General features: G+C 33.8%; 1 protein-coding gene across 6 annotated transcripts in view; it reads left to right on the plus strand.

Annotated features, from left to right (window-relative positions):
• LOC123694073 (embryonic polarity protein dorsal-like) overlaps window positions 1–24,213 on the plus strand; it is a 42,542-nt gene that overhangs the window by 6,165 nt on the left and 12,164 nt on the right. For 3 of the 6 annotated variants that reach the window (XM_045639375.1, XM_045639371.1, XM_045639373.1), the window contains exons 2-5: window positions 6,924–6,989; window positions 12,234–12,357; window positions 16,885–17,037; window positions 18,435–18,616. In XM_045639375.1, coding sequence (XP_045495331.1) covers window positions 12,284–12,357; window positions 16,885–17,037; window positions 18,435–18,616 — 409 coding nt within the window. In that variant the 5' untranslated portion in view covers window positions 6,924–6,989; window positions 12,234–12,283. The remainder of the gene's footprint in view (window positions 1–6,923; window positions 6,990–12,233; window positions 12,358–16,884; window positions 17,038–18,434; window positions 18,617–24,213) is intronic. The other 3 variants (XM_045639372.1, XM_045639377.1, XM_045639376.1) reach the window with 2 other exon arrangements.

The following is a 24,213-nucleotide window of genomic DNA, read 5'->3' on the forward strand; positions in this document are numbered from 1 at the left end:
AAATAAAATGTATGGGAGCGTTTAATGTAACATTTTTGGATATTTCTCGTTTTATTTTTAAAAATTTATTATGGCCATTTTACTCATTAGGTTAAGTACTTTCGATATCAGTAAAGTTTTTTTGTATCTGCAATAGTTACGGAATAATCGCTTGTGCACACTTAACGATTACACCCTGTATAGCCTATGTAGCTCTTGAATAGTATCTTTCTTGTTAGTGAATTTTCTATCAACCATGAAATACACACATAAAAATCGTTTTATGTAATATTGGACAATAAAATAAATAGTGCTGAAGGAATTTATTTTAGGCATATTATCTCCTTGAAATACTGACTATACAAATGAATAACAATTTTACGAAAGTGTTCTCATTCCCCTTTTAATATAAAAATCAATTCGCAGGCGAAGCCAGGGTTCCTGTACCCTTAGTATTAAAACATGGGGTTTATTTAGGGTGAGGGTGATAATATCTAAATGTTAGATTACCTAATACCTAGCACGCAAATATTACGTTTTTGTTTCGTAATTATATTTAATGTTGGTTACTTTCTATGGCTTCGTAAAGGTGTAATACAAACCTTTTTATGTATGCACTTTTGTAAAATATTTGAATTATATGATTATAACTCTATTATAATATTTTATACTGAACAGATATTTTTTTTCAAATGGAAAAAATTGCAAAAATTCAAATTTTTCATATTTGGTGTGTAAACACCCACCAACTTCCGTTTAGATTTCTCATATTACTTACTGTTATATAAATTATTAGTTTTTATGAACTTAACTTTGTTGAGTATAAAAAAAATCTGCAATGTTTCCTCAATCTTATAATCAAATAAGATTTTTCTCAATCAGTCAGTAAGACTCGGTTTCTTGTACTTATAACTGTATTTTATTGGCTTTTTTTCCTCATACTTGGACACGGAGATTGAAGAATTTATCCCCTCTATAAATTCGTCATCAGCATAAATATTATTAGTGTATTTTCAATTTTCAATGATAGTGGATGTGGTTTTGTGTTTGAACTGTGTTTGTGTTATTTCATTGAATGGATATGTCACTGTATTTACCTGGTATATATTTTACTATTTCCAATCATATATTATGCCTAGTTAGAATTTTTGTTAATTTACACATTATATTATGTAGTTAAGTTATTGAAATATCAGCTAGCTAGAAATTAATTACCAATAACAAAAAATAGTGTGCGTGTACTAGTGTACACACATAAGATGTGAAACTTCTTTATGACATTATTTTTCAAAAAATAATTTACAATATGCAACTTTACTGAAATACGTCGAATCACGCGTGGTAGGGATAAAAAAAAGATGGCGCGTAACGGAAAAATGTCACACGTAACGAAAAAATTTTACACTAAATTTTTTTCCAACCCCGATAAAGAAGTTTCACTTAAATAATACTTAAATATAATGTGTGGGTAGTTAGCAAGTTCGACATACATGTATTATGTATGTCAATTGGTAGACCTTTGAAGTAAATACTTAACAAAAAAAGTGGTTCTCATAACAGGCTTATGTTATGCGAAAAAATAATTATAATTTTTTAATTAAAAATGAATCATCCAATTAAGTAAGTAATATATTCTTATCTAATTGAATACATTTTCTCATTTTTTTATGTTAAAATATAAAATGAAGTACCTACTAAAGAACATTTTGCCATACCACATGAGACAAAACTAAAAAATAAATATGACAAGAGAAATTAAATAATTGTTCCTGTGTGGTTAACCTTTGCACTGTTCCGGCTTTCTATGATGGGTAACTGGTCTGACTCATAAAGAATTCCAGTCAATTTTGTAGTAATTTATTAACAATTTAATGAATTCTTTTTTTATTCTCTAATTGGTTACATGTATGCAGTCATGAGAAATAAGAAAATGAATTAAGTTTTTTATTATCTTGTTTTGACTTCTTATTAGAATGAAGATTTCACTTACGTGTGGACGTAGCCTACATATTCATGTTTATTTTATTTCCGATTCAAATTTAAAAACCGGCTTATTTTTCTCCTACGCGCACGAATTTGCAGCTTTGTCACAGCTCAAATAATTTAAATAGGTATAACAACTTGAGAAATCAAAAATAAAATGATTCCTAAACTCAAAACTGGAAGTAATTTTGTCGGTCATATCCGAGTAAAGTTCGAATGTTAAGTTTCATCGAAAATAAAGTAGCCGTTTTCTAAATGTTTTGCTGAGTTACACTGTAAAGTGCCATTCATTAAGACTGTGTTATTCTTAGAGTTGGTAATATGTTTATGAAGCTAATACATACTCTAAGGTGTTCTTACATTCATAATTATTATAAACATAGTCGCAAAACCTGTTAAGTCATTGCCCTATAAACTTGATCTACTAAGTAAAATTATAATTTTTTCCTTGTAAGGTATTGAATGACTCGCTCGAGGGCGCTTACATATTTAGTTTCGTGTTGTATGAGTTATTTGTGTATGAAAATTAGTAGAGATGCGCCGAATAGTGGTTTCACCGAATAACCGAATACCGAATACTATTCGGTTAAAACCTTACCGAACCGAATATTCGGCCGAATTATTCGGTTCAATGTTTTGATGTGTTTTGATGCGTAAACGGATTCTAACGGGTCGCAAGTAGCTGCTGGCTCGGTGGCGAGCGAGCCTTACCTCACCGTCTGCCACCCGCGTATATCGCCCGCGCACTCCGTGCCGTCTCAGTTGTATTGAAACATCGCACGAATACGTTACAAATTAAAACAAAAAAATGTTAAAATTTTTATATTGTTTAAAAGTTTTATATTTTTACTTTAAGTTAGTGTTTGCAACATGAGCGGACGTAAAAGATCGCGAGCTTGGGACTTTTTTGATGAAATGCAAGATGACAAAACAAAAGTTAAGTGTAATTTGTGTGATTGTGTTATTTTTCGTGTGTCATATTCTATTGGGACTAAAAGCATTGTTTTCAGACTTCAGGATTTAAAGTATAATAAATATTAAATACTAACTAAGTGCTAATAATAAACATGATTAAATTATGTTGATGTAAATTAACAAAATAAACGTTGATTTGAAATGTAATGATTGTTTTATTTTATACTAGCTTTCCGCCGGCGGCTCCGCCCGCGGTTTCAAAGAAAAACTCGCATAGTTCCCGTTCCCTTGGAATTTCCGGGATAAAACGTATCTTATAATACTCGTGGATAATGTAGCTTTCGAATGGTAAAAGAATTTTTTAAATCGGCCTAGTAGTTTATGAGCCTATTCATTACAATCAAACAAACAAAGTTTTCCTCTTTATAATATTAGTGTAGATACCTTAGGTTCAACACATTCTTCATAGGATTTCTTTGACTTGTGCAGTTTAATATGACATAAATCATTCATAATATGAAGTTATTTATTTAGTTCTATAGCCAAGAAAGTAGAAACACTCATACCGAATATATTCGGCACCTAAACCGAATAATTCGGCCGAATACGAATAGTGAAAAAGATGCCGAATATGCCGAATACCGAATATGTATTCGGTATTCGGCGCATCCCTAAAAATTAGATTTTACGTAGATTGTACTGTAAAAGGGTTAAATATGGAAGGGAAATAGACGCGGGCGCGCGGCTTCGCTCGATCGTGTGATAATCGTGTCCTTAGCAAATTTATCCCTCTAACTAAAGTTATCACGACTGGTATTTTTACGTCTGAATGATGTGTATGTTAAAATTGGGATTCGATAAAGCCGTATTGGAAAGAAACTTAACACATAAAACTATTATATTTCTATAATTATTCACATTATAATTTCTGAAAGATCAACAAACAGTCTACTTCACGTACCTATAAAATGTTACGAGTTGGAACTTGGAATACTTTTCAATATAAAGCCAATTAAATATAATTGATATAAAATCACCATTGTTGAGAAGAGTCATTATAACAGTTCGAAGGGCGTCTTTGTTGATTCATACAAAGTACCATTAAAGTGATTTTGTATATAATCTGTTTTATTTGTTGATCAACAAAAGCAGATATAACCTGTATTTTACTGTGACGTGTATAGGAAGTGTAAAAATTATTTTTATCAGTTGATAAATTGTTTCCGTAAAGATGTTTTAGGTTTAATGAAATGTAATAAAATATTATGTAGGGAGAAAAAAGCAATACTTGAGAGAAAAGGGCTTTAATAAATTTATTTAAATGAGGGTTGTCTAGGTATATTATTTTTAATTTTTTACAGTTTGGTGTCCCATGGTATTTGACTTGCCTAAAATGCAGTTTTGTGTAGGCGCCTTTATTGAAACTCGTTCAATGGTTCTTCTTTTCTTTCATAACAAAACTTGCTATCACGTTCGTCAAAGCGTCAATAAAAAGCTTTAAATACTGGTTTAAAATGAGATAGAACTTATGTAAATTAAAGCAAAACAAAAAAGAAAACAAAGTCGCAGTTTTCTGATTTTTATAACTTCTACGGGCTCTATGGTTAAACTAAGAGGGATTAAAAATTGCAACTTTATTTGCAACAACATCGTTATCTCAGTGGAGATAATTCACTTAGCGGTTAGCAGCCTAGTGCTTAGACATGGACTAGACGCGAACTGCGCAGTAGTCTTACGAGGAAACATACCTTATTACTGTTACGTATCAATAATAAACGTATTTATTAGCCTTTAAACGATGAGGAATCAAATTTTTGATTTTTTATAAAAACTTGAGCTGAAATGGCTGAAATCTTTATATTACTTTCATCATCATCAGCCCATATACGTTCCCACTGCTGGGACACGGGCCTCCTATGAGGGTACAGGCCATAATCCACCACGCTGGCCAATTGCGGGTTGGCGGTTGACACAATATGTCGAACTTTTGATTCTTCGATATTTCGGTTTTCTCACGATGTTTTCCTTCACCGTTACAAGTAATATGTACTTTGTAGTAATATATGTACTTTAATAGTTATTAATTTATCATATTGCCGCCGTCTTCGTCGAGGACTATCTAGTAGTAGTAACATAGTATAAATTCTCTTTATACTGTGGTAGTAATCTCATAATAGAATAATCCTCTTTACAGCGCATGGATAATAGGATTTCTTATAAAAAGTTGACTTTTTTAAGAACTGCAAGACCATAGCAGGTGATTTTAATAAGATTAATAAAATATAAGTTTTTAATGTAGTTCACCACTTCTAGGGATTGTATCGTAGACTAATCTGTGCAAATATTAAACTAAACGTGTGATAAATTGTAATGTAAATTATAAGACACGTGCCTAAGCTTTGCACTTAGATAAAAATGAACCTATATTTAGAAGCATATTTTAATATCTTTTATTGCTGTACTGTATCATGTATGTAGACAAGCGCATCGCCTATGCCCGAATACGACTGGTCTTACCACAAAAAACTTTAGACAGGGTTTAACTTTAAGCGCGGGTTCTCTTTAATCTGGTTTTGTCGTATTTCACATAGACAACCATTTAAAGTGACAGATTCCTGGTTTAAAGTTAGACTGTGTTTAAATTATTTTGTGGTAAGACCAGCTGTTTTTGTCGTGCCATCACGTAATATTCGCCCGCTATACTATAATGAAGCCCCAGCGTGAGCGTGGTCCTGGTTTAGCCGTTAGCGTAAAGCGTTGATAATAAATAGATTATATTATTATTATTATGTGATACTAACCACATTGTACATTGTTTACATGTAGCTAAGGTTTTTTTTTATACATTCAATATAATACTATACAGTATATTAGCGATTCGTGAAAGTATGACGAATAAATCGCGTTAAAAATAGGCCTAAATGAATAGTAATCGTATGCAATCAAGCACAACAAATAATGAAGAACCTTCTGTGTTTACAGCATAACCAACAAATCGATTTGAAGTTTTGTTTGTAATGACAACCTTACATAAAAATGTTTACATTTTTAGTATTACCTAGTAGTAATTTTAATCAGGCTGGCAAGAAGCAGGTCCAAATAATGAATCCATGCCATCCATTTGATTGTCCATTTGATTTGAGGTGTACATAAATTACTTGAATAATTAAATGCTTTGTTTAAAGCTTAAAGATTCATACGAAAAAATATAATAAAATCTTCCAGTCCACGCTTCAATCGCTTTACAAGAATGCACGTGTTATAATCACTGTAGAAAGTAGATGCGCTTCCGTTTCCTTGTAAAATAGCAACGCAGGGTGACCATTTCTTGCGGATAGTATGGGATAGTGGGATAAATAGGGTAACCAATATGTATGTTGTTTTGAGATAATTTCTTTTTTGTCATTATTTAAAACATCGATAGAATCATTATATTCTAATAAGTGAAGTTAAATTCTAATAAGTAGTTCATTGATATAAATAAATTTAATGTCCAAAATATTCAGTTTAAGTTATGTTTTCCTTCTATATTCCTTTATGGATAGGGTATGCAGATAATAATTAATAATAGCTAACACAGCATTATAATAATAAAATCGGTGAATTCGTTGTATCGTTTTTTCCCTTTTCTTTTTATAAATGCATCTTTACAGTTACTATATAGTATATACTTCACTATATGTAGTGGCTTTCTATGTATGTTTAGATGTTTGTAAGCTTAATGTATTTTTTCTTGGACAATAAATAGATAAATAGTAATTTATAATTATAAATAAGTAGGTTTATTTTTGCATATTTACTGTAATTTTGAACCCCATCCTGGCTTCGCTCGGGGTAATCCTGGAAAAAAGAAATGTATGAACATTAACGATAATATAGCTTCCTTCCGGTGATAGTATTTTAATAATCTGTAAAAAAACAATTCAAATATGTACATACGAATGGAACATGTAAACTAGTTATTAAGTAGTGTATAGATAATTAGGGTTGCAGCATACTAACCCTCGCTTGCTACTCCTGTGCTAACCAAAGCGTGTTGTCCACAGAGAGCGTGCTAAACATAATACATAGCGATGACGGAGGGGCTACCAACGTGAATATAAGTGATGTCAGTGAGTATGCAGCTTTATTTTAGAGGACTTGGTTTTTCATGTGTGTGTGTGTGTGCGTGTGATAGTGTGAACGTTCCTTTAGTTCTAACTGCGTGTTGAGTACGAATAATGGTTCTTTTGATTTGAAATTATGAATTTTATCTTTTTATTGGATTTTACTTCAAATTGTATTATGATCACTGATTTGAAAAATAATTTCCAAGTTTAGAATTAAATGTCTTTATTTTCCAAATGTATGAAACTTACGCAAAATTTCGTATAAGAATTTACAAAACATTTAATCTAATAAAACATATTAGATTAAATGTTTTGTAAATTCTAATAAAATTAATTTATAAAATTAATTAATTATCTTTTAAATATTCTAATAAAACATCATACAATATCAGCATTCAGCATCCATGCTTCTGTAAATATCCCAAAATGATCTTCCAGTCATTTTACATTTCCACTTCATAATTTGTCTTATGTCGATAAGGTGTCTTCCAGAATTAATTAACTCAGGAATATTTTGAGATTAATATTATTTTGAATACCATTTAATTTTGTAACACTCCATCTGGTTTACAAAATATGAAAATATACATTACTGTATATTTGAAATAAAGGAAAGCATTGTGAATAATATGGCCTATATTTTATATTTAGACTAGCTTTCCGCCCGCGGCTTCGCCCGCGTTTTCAAAGAAAAACCCGCATAGTTCCCGTTCCCGAGGAATTTCCGGGATAAAACCTATCCTATCTCTCAAGTTGGATCGAACTGCACATGGTTTGCGAATTTTATTATAATCGGTTAAGTGGTTTAGGAGTCCATTGAGGACAAACATTGTGACACGAGATTTATATATATTAAGATAGACGATGCCCTGCATCCAAATTGGGTTACATTAGGAAATATGCAGGGCATTTACCTTCAGACATAGCACATACTTTATGATTTTCAATTATTTTAATTGAAACTCAAAATCATGTAGGTAGTTAATGAAAGCAGTTTTTTCATTATTAAAGATGAATTTTGTCGAATTATATCGAGAAAATAAGTATATGTTCTACGTATAAATGCTGTTAATCTTAGCGATATCATACATTACAATTTTGTAGGCTTAACTGTTGTTGACTCTTAATAAAGAGCGCCTCGTGTAAGTTGGTGTGATAAGAATAAAAATCTATAAATAGACTAAAAGAATCTTACTCTCCTCCGCCCATTATCATTTAACATTAAATTATCCTCAAAAAGGTCAGTTAAATTTAGAAGTAGAAAAATAAATTGTTCGATTCCAGAAAAAACGTCTATAAATATGTTTATACTTTTTGCAATTGAAATCATAGGATTGAAAGCGAAACCAAAAAGTAATTACATTTTAAGAGAAATATTGCTTTTTCCTTACGATACAACGAAATGGGAAACACTACGTTAGATAACAAGGATCCTGACCTCGTGACCTTACAGCATCTGAGTGTAGTGTGGGCTCATTAGTGGTATTGAGGTTATTTGTGAAACTGTTCAGGGCTTCATTTTTATCTCAATTCTATTTCTGTCTACAGTTTTACAGTTTTCAATCCTGAATATCTCTGTAGCTCTGGTCAATTATTTGTTAGACTTTGTTAGACTATAAGTTTTTTTTCTACTCGGTTTCCGCCCGCAGTTTCGACAGCGTTGTCTATAATTCGACAAACTAAAACCTTCCTCATCTATTTAGAGTTTAGAGTTTAGACCAACCGCATCAAAATACTTAGCAAATATAGGGACAAATCAACAGCGGAAAGTGACTGTTTTATAGTATGTAGTGATGATATGATGGTATGACAAATGGATAAATCTATAGATTCTATATCTTTAAATATTATTCTTTTTTAAGAGAGATGATTCAGAATTTTGGTGTTCGATAACACATAGTTTATTTTGTCTGCGATAAGGAAAACAGATACACTTACATAACACTTGGTGGACGATGTATGTACAGATAAGTAATTAGCCTGAAACAATTGGCTTATATTTATCTTAAACATATGGGATTTAGATAAAGTTGTTGATAGGATTAGGAATGCGGTCTACTACCTTACGTAACATAAGCTAGCGTCTCAAATGAGTATCTGTTTTAAATAAAAGTACCTACGTTTTAGTTCGTTGATTTTAAAACGTGACTTCTTCAATGACCTATTATACTAGTAGACGCGGCATACGCCAACATCATTGCACTAAAAAACAGCGTAATTAATACATACCTACTTACTAACGCATTATCACCAATACAGTTGTTCTCTCTTTCACTCTCACGCACGAGACATAATACATGTCTCACTCATGTACTTCGTAATAACAACTGCCGATTAAAATACAAAAAGAACGTCCAGCCACGACGCTGAATGGTGCGTGACTAAGTGAAACTCGGGCACTTACCTGAGTTTTTTCTTGCCAAAATAGAGAGCGGGTAACGTATCTAGCTCTTTTATATATCATAGGACTTCTTAGTCTGTATTGTTACACTACTTATAAGCCAAATTAGAAGCATTCGGTTTTATCCATCTTTTGCAAATGGAGTCTGTACCAACACACTGCAGTCGATTAGCAAATTAAATGGCCATCGGGTTTTATCATATTTAATAACTGGTTGGCAACTGAACGGTCAAGACAAATAACGTAAAAGAGGTCAATAGTAGGGAGAAGTACTGTTAAATTTGATCTGTTTTGATTTCTGTAGCTTGTTTAGCACTTTGACCTGTTTTTCGTTGATGGAGTGATTAACTAGCAACATCCGAAAATAAGGTTACATTTAGGGCACATCTGTACTAAGAACAAGGCTTTGGGAACTCTTCTACAAAGTTTCGTAATATGTATTGCCTTTAATGAGTATCTATCTAATAATATTTGCCAATGCGGTTAAAGGTATATTATCAGAGCAAGATGTGGAAAGAATTATATTACGTAGACCACATTTCTTTACCGGTTCCGACTTGACCAACACGTCGCCATGCGGGGAAACCCCAGCCGGTGAAAGCGCGTCCTTGGCTCGCCATCGAATCTTACATTGGTCAATACAGAGATCAACGCACGCGTAAAGTGACCTTAATTTGTTACTCTTAAGTACCAAATTTCGTTAACCATAACACGTATCACTGTTGTTATTATTTAACGGCCGCTTTCAATATTCGATCGTGAATCTTAGATTTCTATTGATCCAGATTTTATCCGATCCGTCGATTGATGTTGAATCTGCATTTCAAAAGTGGCATCCGTTTGGGTTATGGAGGCGTTAGTGTCTTAAATGGTAATTGGGTTGTTTTTGCTAGTGATTTAGATTCATTAGCTTTATTGATGGTATGTACATTTTACTAGAAGTGGAAGTGTTACCAGCCTATCCAACTTTTTCCTCATATTTTAAGTCTGATATCTTGTTACTAGGAGTGTCATCATTATTGCTATCATTGTCTTTTAGGTTACTATGGAACTGATTTTGCTTATTGCTATTTGCTATGAATGACTGAGTATGGGGTATCGGTTATATGATTATCGGGTGATCAAAGCTGCGGGCTGTAGTTTGTTTTTATTTAACATGATCATTAATTCATCAAACGCGTCAACTTATTTTTAATTTGCTAAGCCTATATCACTTGTGAGAGTAAGCTAATTCTTCTGTTACGAATAACGATTGACCGAATGATTGTGAGGAGGAAAATTAAATCAATTCTTTATCACTTTGCTTAGCGCCTAATTAACTGTGTTTTAAAACCTAATAAAGGCACAGATCGCTTCGGTGATTGACGTTTGTTAATGAGCGCTCGTGAAGTTTTTCAATACTGATTAATTTGATTAGGCGACTGCATTGTGATATATAATTGATTGTTTTTAATTTGCTTTATATCTCTTTGATTATTTATTTACACTTTTATTTATTTTATGTGAGTGCAATCTTCATATTATGTTCACGTGGACAAGAGTAGCTTTGGCCAAATTAAAAAAAAGATTCCAACGAATTGATAACCTCCTCTTTTGAAGTCGGTTTAAAATATAAGTGTTGCTTTTAGTGTTGAATAGTGACTTTGTGAATAATGCCTCCGACTTCGAGTAAGAAAGCAAAGGTTCAGGATATAATGAAAATATTTAAGAGTAGGTATATTTTTTATTTAAAGTTTCATTTTATTATATACGTGATATATTCAGTAATAGCCGTGCGCCGCTACTTGACCTATTCGTGTTATTCTCAATGTGGTTTTAAAAAAAATCTAAATGACATGATTTAAAAGAGCAAGTATGGAGTTTCTTGCCGGTTCTTCTCCACGGATACTGCTTTCCGAATCGGTGGTAAATGTTAAAAATATGTAATGACGATTCAAAAGTAGTTCTAGAAGAAGTCTAATTGAATAAATAAATGTTTGAAATTGAAATAAACTCATGTGATAATTTACACACAAAAACGAATTTTACCGTTTTTTTCACAACTCGCATAGTAGACCAAACGTATATTTACAGACGGAGTCGTATTTAATCCGATTATAGCGGAAATGCGTGGGAATTATAGCAGTTTAGAAGTGGTTTGAGATAAATTCGAAATATTGTATCCGTTTTCGATCAGTTCTTTTCGTTTTTTGAATTGTGACGTCATAATACAAAAATTGTAAGAAAAATAACATTACAGATGTGATAGATGATATGGATGTAGGTATTTGATGATTTTTTCACGCGAAAACAGCTTATTGGATATGTATACAATTTTGCATAAAGTAATATGATAGGATCAGCATATAGCCTGTTTATAATATTTGACTAAGATTTCGTATACAAGTGATCTTATTCTGAAAAATGAAGATTGAGAATTGAAGTTATTCATGAAAATATATCATATTTCCTTGTCATAGCTCCTAAATTCAATCGTTAACGCGTGGGCGTAGATTCGAGATGTCCTGGGTTCGATTCCCGGTGGAGACAGAAAAAAGAGTCTCGGTCTGGCAGGACTCAAACAGCTGATCACCTATTTGTCCCTATTGAAATTGATAAGTAAAACAGATGTAGGTATATGCATAATGCATCTGCCCCAAACCCTTTAGGAGGGAAACTTCTTTGGGCCTTGAGAGTAAAATTTCAAGGTCGCGTCATGGGATAAGACGACTACTTTCGAATCTTGGCAAAGAAGTTCACTTCTGACTTCGCTCTTTTTGTTTAAATTATCCTCTCCAAAATTGAACAAAGAATCTGCCCCATATTTTCCCTATCAACTTACGAAGCATATTGTGGTGTGTGTGCAGTTGAGGCGATCACGCGCGCGGACCCCGTGTACGGCGCGGACGTAGACGCCATGTCGCGGGCGCCCGCGCACGGCGCGCACCCCTTCGTGCGCATCGTGGAGCAGCCGGCCAGCAAGGCGCTCAGGTATGGAAAACATAAAATCGTATAAGTACTGTTATGTTTTAGTATGTTGCTGTAGATGTGATGTAGACAATAGGTGTATCGATGCTGTAATCTATATGTATCTGGATAATATTTGATAGATTAGATTTTCCTGCTCCGAATTGCGGTTCCACATTAAATGTCCAAGTAAACCCAGGATAAAAGCTCACAGGCATAATGCAGTTTTATGCTGGTGAAAGATATTACTGCATCTATCAAATTTGGAACTATTTAGAATAAACAAACAAACAAAAAAATATTTCCCCTGTATGATTATACAATAGACAAACAGATAAGATAAATCTATTGTGCACACTGCCGTAGGATCATTGGCTAAAATATTGACTGAAATCCTGGCAGTTGAAATCTTCAAGACTTTTGCTTCTATACCATTAAAATAGTTAATTCCATTAAGTAAGACCAGACACACAATACGAATTTTACAAGCATAATACCTATAATATTTTATTCGTATGGTTCTTTCTTGAAACAAAAGTACCTATATTTAAATTCGTACAGTTCTTCCCTGTAAGCAAAATAAATTAGGAACTTTAGGTCATGCAAATTTAATAAAATGAAAATTAAAAACATATTATTTCCTCTTCACTATCGCGTTTATCACTTGCAAGTTCAACTGATACACAGAGGTTATTTGCCATTGAGATTACTGCAATTTAAAATCTACACTAATATTATAAAGATTTATTATAAAGATTTAACTTTGTTTGTTTGTTTGATTGTAATGAATAGGCTCATAAACTACTCGACCGATTTTGATGAAATTTGGCACAGACAATCTTTAGACCCTGAGAAAGAACATAGGCTACCTTTTATTGCGAAATATGTACCACGGGCGAAGCCGAGGCGGACCGCTAGTATATAATATAACGGAAGTAGCAGAGATTTGTTAAATTTTCTTCGGCTTAGTAAACGTTTGGAACGAAATTTTTGGCAGCGAGTCGGCGCACGCGACGCGTGAATGGCCGGCTTAGGCTGAGTTCACACTCGCGTTCCGACACATGCGTGCAGTCGTTATCTTGTGATTAAGGAAAATACTAAATAAATATTTAAAAATATATATGTATAGCCTCAGTTGATTCGGTGGATTAGCTTACCAAAAATGTAGATTCTTACCAGTCACAGGATTTTTAATATCAGTAATTGAGTTTATCTATTACAAAAAATCTAATCCTTACTGTTTGTACATACTTGCATTCATAATATTATAAATTATAATAATATTATTGTATCTATTAACTGCCTGAATATGTAGAGAAGTAACTAGACACAGAAAATTTATCATATTTGTGAGACATTTGAAATTCGCAGATTCTGTTTGAGCACAAATTAATTGTACTTATTTGTATTTATCCATACATAAGCTAAATAACTAACGTTATTAGTAACACAAGCATGCGTCGAGTAGCGGTAACTTGGTAATTAAATGGATGTGTTTCTTGAAAACAATCGCTATTTATTCTTGGCACGTTTCCTACTGCGGTAATTAATTGTAGATCGCGTTGATGATGTTTTTAAATATAATGTTATCGAGTTTGTTGTATAGTTTAACCACAAAAAGTTGAATTATTGGGTTGTTTTTGTAATTAATTGTGCTAATTAATGTTAATTTTTGTTGGATTTTTGTTAGAAATAATTTTTTGTAGGTATGTAACATTCCTATATGATATTATTAAAACAACGTGCTAAAAAAACTTATAGTACCTACTTATAAATAACTTATGATAGATCGAACAGAAGCATCCTTTGATCTACGGTCAGTTGATTATAAAACATAATTGAGAAACAAACATATAAATTCAAATCTGAACTCTTCCAAACATATATTTTTTGGGACTTGTATAAACCCCTGTAATAGGGTACAGTTAAAGTTACACATATTATACCTACGTCAATTTGAATAATAAACAAAAGCTATTATTATAAGTTCCTCAGCATGAACTTGACCCAATTCGTGCTTGACCACTTTCGAAATACAAGTGTCAGTTGATGTAATCAAGATAAATCTGTCACTTCCCTTGTTAAAATGTTTCTGAAGTCTGAACTGCTAAAAGTATATAAATGGTTTTTTATTGCATTGTGTATAAGATTTTAGCCAACTCAAAATATTTGACTATAGAGTATAGACTAGACTAAGTATAGACATAAACATGGAATTATACGAATTTGCAATATTTTTTTTTACATTTTAGTTTATACATACCATTAAATGATACGAATGATCATTGTTCGTTTGTATAAATGTGTTGTTGCAAGTTGCATTAATTATCTCCTCCGTAAGTTCGCCAAGCAACTAGCAAAGAGGTTAATTAATATGATAATCGTATCTTTAACATACTGCTATGCTACAGGTATAATATATTCTATACAATAGAAAGATTCGTTCTGTTTACTGGTGTTTACATGTTAGTCGTTTCAAACGTTAATTTATATGACAAATGTACGTTACTTCGTTTTTCTATAGGAACTATAATTACAACTTTTTATATCCAGAAGTACAGCCTACTCAAAGTATCAAAGAGCGTTCTATCGCCAACATGTTCTATTAAAAAACTAATAAATTTTATCAGGCAGTGTGCTCGAAAAATAATTTATTTGGAAAATCGCCTAGTGTGCATGCACCCGCTCCGGGTCTATAAATACGCGGCTAGTGACGTCACGGTCTGGCCGTGCCGTGACGTCAGCTAGAAATGCCCATTGACGCTCGCCTGTGAAAATATAAGATGGCCATTTTTATTCGCACGTCATTGTGCCAGCGTGGCCATCGCAACTTCCTGGCTTTTTTGTGATCGTTGATAGCTGGCTGATAGCTCCTTTGTTTATGTTTCGATGACTTGTTGATTTGTGAGGATTTTTTAGGGTTTTGTAGTACGTTCTTTCCCCGACCGTGCCGGTGTCTATGCAAGATTTTCCCACAAAAAAGGGGTTTCTACTTTTGTGGGTAGTTTTTTTAGTTGACGTTAAATTTAATGCTTAATGGCAATATTAGTAGTAACTTTCTGTGAAGTTTTTCACATTTTGTGCTTGAAACACGGAATGGAAATGTTTAAATGGTTAAAAAGCTACTACTTCTGTTTGGGAATAGTTTTCGATGGAGCTATTTGAAATGATAATTAAAAAGGAAACAAAAAATAAAAGTAAATACGCTTTATTTTATTTATCGTATATAACCTATTACTAACACATTCAGTCAATTAAAAAGGTTACATCTATTACACATTACATAGACACACAGTTCAATTTAATACATTTGTACATATATAACGAGATGCCACGCAAATGATTCGGTTTAACAACAATTTGTGTAACGATTCGCAATCTTCCATTGTTTTCCTCAATACATACTATGTGCTAAATATTATAGCAAATTCAACCTTATTTCCTTAACAATAAAGTCTAGTTATTTTCTTCCGAACGGATTGTGTACATGCGGGCCGCTGGTTTTACGCTTTTCACGTAAATATTATGGGACTTTTTTTAGATTATATCAGTGATCTTGCATAATATCTACCTCTATCTATGTAGGTAAATACTTGTGTAGGTAAATATTCATTTATTCATAGATTATAATGGGCTTCTAGGATGTTTACATTTCAAAATATTTAAAATAGTTATAGCGTAGGTATGTACAATTATATTAATTTTTTTATTATTTTTTACATGTTTTTGTTTGTGGAATATTTTAAACTGGAATGTGTGACTCACTTTAAGTTGTGAATAATTTGTAGTGCCTACTTCAGTGAAGGCAGTAAAAATCAAAACAAATATACTATATGTATATCTTTATTGTAACCTTTTTTTACAAGGTTGTCGATTTTTTGTAAAATTTTGAATTAATGACAAACAGACAGACAGAAAAAATTATCATTTCTAAGTGCAAGAGAACCTTTGCGTTACAAAATGTGGTGCAGTAGGTATTAATATCGCGATAGCTTTTAATATAAGTTATGTTTATGTTGTAAGTCTTTCCTTGACATTAGCGAATAGTCAGTGCAGTAAATGTAATTCGTCGGAAATAAAATATAAGGTTGAATGCAGTTTGCTGAACTTTACGGATGACCGGCGTCGGAATCTAGCTTTTTATGCTTTCAGTCTAGCCTCTAGGTTAACATTTTTTGTCACCTTAGCGGACTAGACAATACTGCAAAATACTGTTATGTGTAACTATCTACAATTGGTATAAAGGGGAAAATACCAACAATAAGAACTATTGTTCATGTGTGACATTTAATGATTTCAAAACTATAGATATAGAGAGCCTTCTTTTTTGAATTGAATACACAAAATAAGCAATTAAAAAATTCTTTCACATGTCTGAAATAATGCTAAGTTTGTGCTATACAAAACGAAGTAGCTCGACCAGTTAAATTTAACTACTTTTCCTAGCATCTACAGACATCTATTTAAATATGATATCGAATACCAAAAGAATAACTCCAGCTTCTTACAAAATTATAAGTCCACAATCACCGCATTGCTCCCTGCCCCCAGGTTCCGCTACGAGTGCGAAGGCCGGTCCGCCGGTTCGATACCCGGCGTGAACAGCACGCCGGAGCGCAAGACGTACCCCACCATAGAGATATGCGGCCACCGGGGGCCCGCCGTCATCGTGGTGTCATGTGTGACGAGGGAGGAGCCTTTCAAGTGAGTGTGATGGAAATTAGTAGTATTAATATTCTTTAAGGTATTGGTTAATAAGTTGTTAATTTTGTCCTTGGTAGAAATTTATAGTATTTTTTTGTTGTTTGAGTGTATCTAGTAAAATAAGATATATCGTCATCTAGATCCACATACACACATATTTATGTATGCTGTAGATCAAGTGCACTATCCACAACATGTGACGCATACAAACACGGTCCAATACTTACTTACTTACTTACTTACTCCTGTGGCGCTGAAACCCCGAAGTGGGTCTTGGCCTCCGAGACGAGAACTCTCCACCTTCCCCGGTCCTGAGCGGTCACTTGCCAGTTTTCACTGGCTTGAATCGCACTCAGGTCCCTCTCCACTTGATCGCGCCAGCGATACTTGGGTCGACCCACCGGCCGACGGCCCGAGGGACGGCCCAAGTATGCTCTCTTCAGACCTCGCTCCTCACCCATTCGCTCTACATGACCAAGCCAACGCAGGCGATGCGCTTTTATTTCCCCAAGTATATTTGGCTCGGCCATGAGTTTTTCTAATTCGGCATTCTTCCGGATTCTCCAACTTCCATCCTCTTGTCTGATAGGACCAAAGATCTTCCTAAGAAGCTTTCGTTCTGTGACTAAAAGGTTACGCTCTTCGTTCTGGGTTAGGGTCCAGGCTTCACAACCATAGGTAAGTATTGGTCTTATAACCGTTTTGTATATCCGCAGTTTGGTTTTTTTACTTAGAAGCCTGGACACGAGGACTTTATGCAAGGCTGCACCACACTTGAGGGTATTTTGTATGCGGATTTTAATTTCTTCCTCTCTAGTGTGTGCATCCGTTATCGTGCAACCCAGATATCTGAAGCTAGCTACTCCCGTGTACGTCGTATCTCCAACCTCGCGCTGGCCCTCGCGGCGTAGGGGAGCGTCCCCCGGGTGGCGGATGGGGGGATGGTCGGTAGTACAGCCTAGCTACGCTACTGGCTAAGTCCGATGGACTCGCTGACCAACGACGGGTGTGGTCCTCCAGCAATATGGGGGTTGTGCGGCGGGTTAACACCCCTCCCACATAAAAAAATCTTTGTGTTACGAAACTGAGAACGAGAAAAAGAAAAGAAAACACGGTCCAATGCATACACAATATTCACACGAAATATTAACACAAAAACACACCGGCACACGCGACTCGGTCGACACAACACATGTCACAGACATATGAATATCATTGATATGACGACGCTGTGCAAGCAGCACCCGCAAAAGCTGGAGTCCCGCGTGCAGGCCAGTGCATTGCGGTGCACGAGGTGTGACGTGTCCACAATCACACACACATGACACAACTCGGTCGACATATCACAAACATACGTATGTATGTGATATATCGACTAAATACACGGCTCTGTGCAGGCCGCACCCGCACAACCTGGTGGGCCGCGAGCGCTGCGACAAGGGCGTGTGCACGGTGCGCACTACGGTGGGCGACGACAGCCGCGTGTCGTTCAGCAACCTCGGCATACAGTGCGTCAAGCGGAAGGACATCGCCGACGCGCTCAAGATGCGAGAGCAACTGCGCGTCGACCCCTTCAAGAGTGAGTATTAATTGCTTTAGTTGATGTTTTTCTTTTAGGCTACCGTCTAACCCCTAAATGTTACTCTTGGATTACCTTGTGACCCCTTTTAGAGTAAATATAGTTTAAGTTTAACCTATAACCCCTCAATGTTTCTTCTTGATTACCCAGTGACCCCTTTTAGAGTAAACCTTGTATAGCTTTTGTTCCCGTGGCACATTTTTTCTTACTTTGCCCTTTAATCGTTTCAAGCGTTTGCCACACTCACAATGTTTTAAAATCTATAAAAGTGAAATAACAACTATTAATTATATCCATATTGATAACATAACAATGTTGCAGATACCTAATAAACAAATTCCACTTTTTCATTCAAGAATGAGTACTGTTTTGAAAAATACTTATTTTGTTTCTTGTGAATCATCATATTGCATAATCTTAAAAAAAAAAACAACAAAGAACTACATTACATCCAAGTGCATGAAGTAAATTATAGAAGCAATAATAAAGTCCCCTCTGACCCCTTGTAGAGTGATAACTGTTCGTCTTAACAAACAAGGCTTTTTAGCGCTTTGTAATCGTCGCATAACAATTAGAGAAGCAGTTTCTGAAACTTGACAAGAAACTCCATTATTCTCTTACTAAGTAGGTATATTTTAGGTTCTTTTTTCTGAAAGTTTCCTGTATGCTTATTACTTTCCTTTATTTTACTCCTTTAGGGGTCGTTTTTTTATCTGAGGTTCGCCTTTGACCTTGAAGAAGCATTAAACGAAATAGATATATGAATCTATTGTATATTATTATCGAAGCAGGGTATTTCCAATAACTTTACATACGTAACATGTGAATAATAGTGAAAAACTAACAAAAAGAATACAACAAGAAATCGATCATGTTACGCAGCAAATCAATAAACTAAATCACTTTATGAACCGTAAAACATTGCGATACAAAGCAGAACTCTATTGTTGGGTTTTATGGGCACTATAATATATTTAGGATCAACAAATGTTGGTCCTACATTTTAGTTGTAAAGGCAGTTGCACATTGGTCGTAAAGTTGGTTCTGCAAAAAAATGTTTAGTCACGCATCTTTAGTATGAACTATGAAGTCGTCCATTATGGATATGTCACATCTATTTTGTTTTTGGTAATATTACAATATGGGATTGAAATTTGTATATTATGATTCGCATTCCGTGTTAGGTTCAAACACATTCAGGACCGTTTATTTTGTGGCCTGTTCTCTTTGAGAAATATCAATTAAGGAAATTATTGAATACAAATGTTGTATTGTTACATGAAATCAAATGTTATTTATTTTCCAAAACACCCTTACATTTAATCAAATGCAATCATTTTCTTAATTCCAAAATTTCCTCTTAAAACTCTCTTAATTCTGTTTTAATCTATACATTACCAATCACTTCACATCTCGCATTAATCTCGCTAACCAGCTAAATATTTCCATCAAACCAGCATAAACTATAAATAGTAAATCATAACACAAATCGTAAACGATTAGCCGCAAGCGGTTCAGCAAGGCCATTCGTGAATCACGGATCAAACTAAATGTGAAGTTTGTAGCTATGGGAGAAACAGGGTAAAATGTATAGGAAAATGTAGGTACCCCATTTCCCTGAAAGGAAAGATGGAAAAATTAAAATAAATTGTGTAGGAAAGATGACAAGAAAAGGAAGGAAAGTTTTTGAAATAAATGTGAAAGGAAATGTTGGCTTAGGTACAAAATAATTTATATAGTTAAAAAAGCTTATAACACGAATAAAATCAGTAATCCTTGACCCCTTACAATAAGTATCTACGGGTACGCTAAGATAATAAAAAGAAAATGATGTCATAAAATTTGGCACAATTTCCTAGAAAACTACATTATAACTATAATAGGTACATGATGCACTAGCGATTATTATGATTATTATGAATCCAATGTCAATGCCTAGTCAAGGCTTGCGAAATGAAATTGCAAATCATCCATCATTATACGTCCGTGACATATAAACAATTGAATAAAAAAACAATTACTTGTTTATTTATTTTTTTACGTGCTACAACTTAAACTTGATAGTTGTTATTCTTTACTTGATGACCTGGTGAACTTCAATTAACCTAATTAATATATTTTCGATTTTATTTCCTCTTTTTATTGAAGTTATACTTTTTTTGGCGCGATGGAGAAAAATGATAAGTGTGAATTTTTACGATGCGCGCGCACACCGACACCTAAATTTAACAGCATGAAGGTAGTTCTAGGTGGTATGAAAATTGATTACTATGTTTAAGTTGTATATTCTAGTAATTTTTCCATACGTCAAAGAAGTATAACTTCTAACGCGTGTACACACACTCTTTTTTATATTTCTCACCGTTGAAATTTTTCACAAATATTTCATTAAACTATGTCATATCGATGCAACCTATAAAACCAACCTATTGCCGAAGGGCTTGTTAATAAATCTGTAAATTGTAATTTCTGAAACTACGAAAATCATAGTTTTTTTTCAACAGTTCAAAAGCTTTGCGAGCAAAAGCTTTTAACCCATTGAGCCCCAAGCGGCCCGCAATAGATTTTCTATTGTGTCTATGGTTCAGGGGCCTGAGTTATTAAACGATTTATTTATGACAGTATTTTATCACCAGCAATTTAACTACTATCGGTACATCTTTTGATGGAATAATATTCTCATTATGAATTTACATTTTCATCATTATAACACGAGAAATATTTCAAAATGATGATTCATCTTATGTTGTTTAAGTCTCTCTGAAACTAATTAATTGCACTTCCTATAATTATATTGCATACGTAGTGTCTGAAATTGCTTCCTTTGTTATTAATCCGGGTGGTAAATTATTTTAACTACCCACATATTTTATACAAATTTAACCTAAACAATACTTAAATAATCACTGAATAAATTATGGATCGTGCTTACTTATTTATAATACCTATAGACTAGCTTCCGCCCGCGACTCCGTCCGCGCGGAGAAATTAAGAAAAATTAAGATTTATTTTTTTTCTACGTTTTTTTCCGGGATAAAAAATATCCTATTTTATGCCCAGGATAATAAGGTATAATTATACCAAGTTTCATCGAAATCGAACCGTTAGTTTTTACGTGATGCCTTCACATACAGACAGACAGACAGACAGAAAGACAGACAGACAGACAAAAATTTATTTAATCACATATTTGGGTTTGGTATCGATCCAGTAACACTCCCCTGGTATTTATTTTTTCAATATTTTCAATGTACAGAATTGACTCTTCTACAGATTTATTATATGTATAGTTTACGTAAATAAATAAACGTCGTGATCATTTTTAGAAATAAAACTTAAACATAGCAGAAAATGTATAAAAAATCTCGAATGATAAAAAATAAAAATGTATGTAATAAGGACATTTTTGTTCAAACAGAAGACACCGGGACTATAACTTTGAATGCAGGACGTCGCGTTATTATTGCAATAAAAGAAAAATTGGAAAAGTCTGACTTTAAATTAAAAGGAAATTTTGCATTCATTCATAATAATCTAAATATTTTCTTGAATAAATTTTATTTTCTTAAATGCAAAAATTTTCTTTAAATTTTCCTCATAAACAAGATACGTGATATTTAAATTCATTTAGCTGAGTTTACAAATGTATGCAAATAAAGTTTTTAATACATTTCGGTATTTTATTCGTCAAATTAATGAAGAATTAAGACCAAGAATAGATAAATTAATAACATAGAAAATCACACATTAGCACACAGCTTAGGAATCTCGATCGCGGCGCACAAAAATAGCGCGCACCAGGAATACTTCAGAAACCCGGTCACCTTAACCATTGTTTAATTTTAACCGCCGGTTGCAATATGGGCGATTAATTAACGTTCGAATTCTTTGATGTCGTTAATTGGGTATAGCTGATAAATAATGTAGTGCTTTCTTGTATTTATGAGCATCTTGAGATTTTTTCGGAATTCAAAAATGATTTATCACTATCACTACATAGTATAAAACAAAATCGCTTTCTCTGTCCCTTTGTATGCTTAAATCTTTAAAACTACGCAACGGATTTTGATGAAGTATTTTTTTTAATAGATAGAGTGATTCAAGAGGAAGGTTTTAATATATAATTTATTAGGTTTTAGACAAAGCGGGCGAAGCCGCGGGCGGTAAGCTAGTTAATTATAATTTACTTCCTTCATGATCTACTCTCTATTTTAACAAAGTAATATCTCGAATATATCACTTGATGGGCATAATGTACAATGTTCATGTTAAATTTCGCAATAGCTAGAAAATAAAAGCTTCCTTATTTCGTATCGGGATCTTATGTTTTCCTATATTTTTACTTTTTTCTTAGATGAAGTTGAAATTGATGTATTAAAACCCGACCATTTCGATCGAGCATATTTTTTAGTATTGTAATGTAATAATCTTCTCGAATAATTAGGTACATAAACTGTTGTTTAAGATAAGATAGCAATCGTTAAATCGAGACAGTCGATAGTAGATTTAACTAGTCACTATGAGAATGAACACTAGGGTAGTTCGATACGTGTTGATAAGAATTTGTCGGTAGATACATCATACAGTATAGCTGATACATAATGTAGCTGCGCACATAATGTTATAACTGTCAGGTTATAAACATAAAATTGGCGCCTATTTAGCGAAATGTCATCAAATGATTTTGATTTGTGTTCATACGTTCACATTACAAAAAAATCAGAAATGTACTTAAATAAGTATTTCATAAGTAATGATAATAATATAATGGGTACTTCAGGAAGAGTTTAAAAAAATATCGTAGTTGTAATTAGCTATTCGGGAATTGCTGACCTTTTCGGATATAAGATAACGATGGAAATCCAATTTGGTAATCGTTTATTTTAAACTAGCTTTCCACCCGCTTGCCGAACCCAACTGGCCATGATACATTCTCGGTATACCTAGTAATAGGCGCATGACCGAAGAACCAAATCGTGGTACGAAATCGTCTCGTGAAACTAATTTGAAATGTAGGTCTTATATATATTTATAAAGAATAGAAAAAAATTCGATCACGAGGCGGGACTCGAACCCGCATCCTTCGCGCCATTACTGCGGGTTCGAGTCCCGCCTCGTGATCGAATTTTTTTCTATCTTAATATATATAAATCTCGTGTCACAATGTTTGTCCTCAATGGACTCCTAAACCACTTATCTTAATATATATAAATCTCGTGTCACAATGTTTGTCCTCAATGGACTCCTAAACCACTTAACCGATTATAATAAAATTCACACACCATGTGCAGTTTGATCCAACTTGAGAGATAGGATAGGTTTTATCCCGGAAATCCCACGGGAAAGGGAACTATGCGGGGTTTTCTATGAAAACGCGGGCGAAGCCGCGGGCGGAAAGCTAGTCTTAATATATATAAATCTCGTGTCACAATGTTTGTCCTCAATGGACTCCTAAACCACTTAACCGATTATAATAAAATTCACACACCATGTGCAGTTTGATCCAACTTGAGAGATAGGATAGGTTTTATCCCGGAAATCCCACGGGAAAGGGAACTATGCGGGGTTTTCTATGAAAACGCGGGCGAAGCCGCGGG

This window comes from Colias croceus, chromosome 8 (genome assembly GCF_905220415.1).
Source record: "Colias croceus chromosome 8, ilColCroc2.1".
In the NCBI taxonomy this organism is placed as follows: domain Eukaryota; kingdom Metazoa; phylum Arthropoda; class Insecta; order Lepidoptera; family Pieridae; genus Colias; species Colias croceus.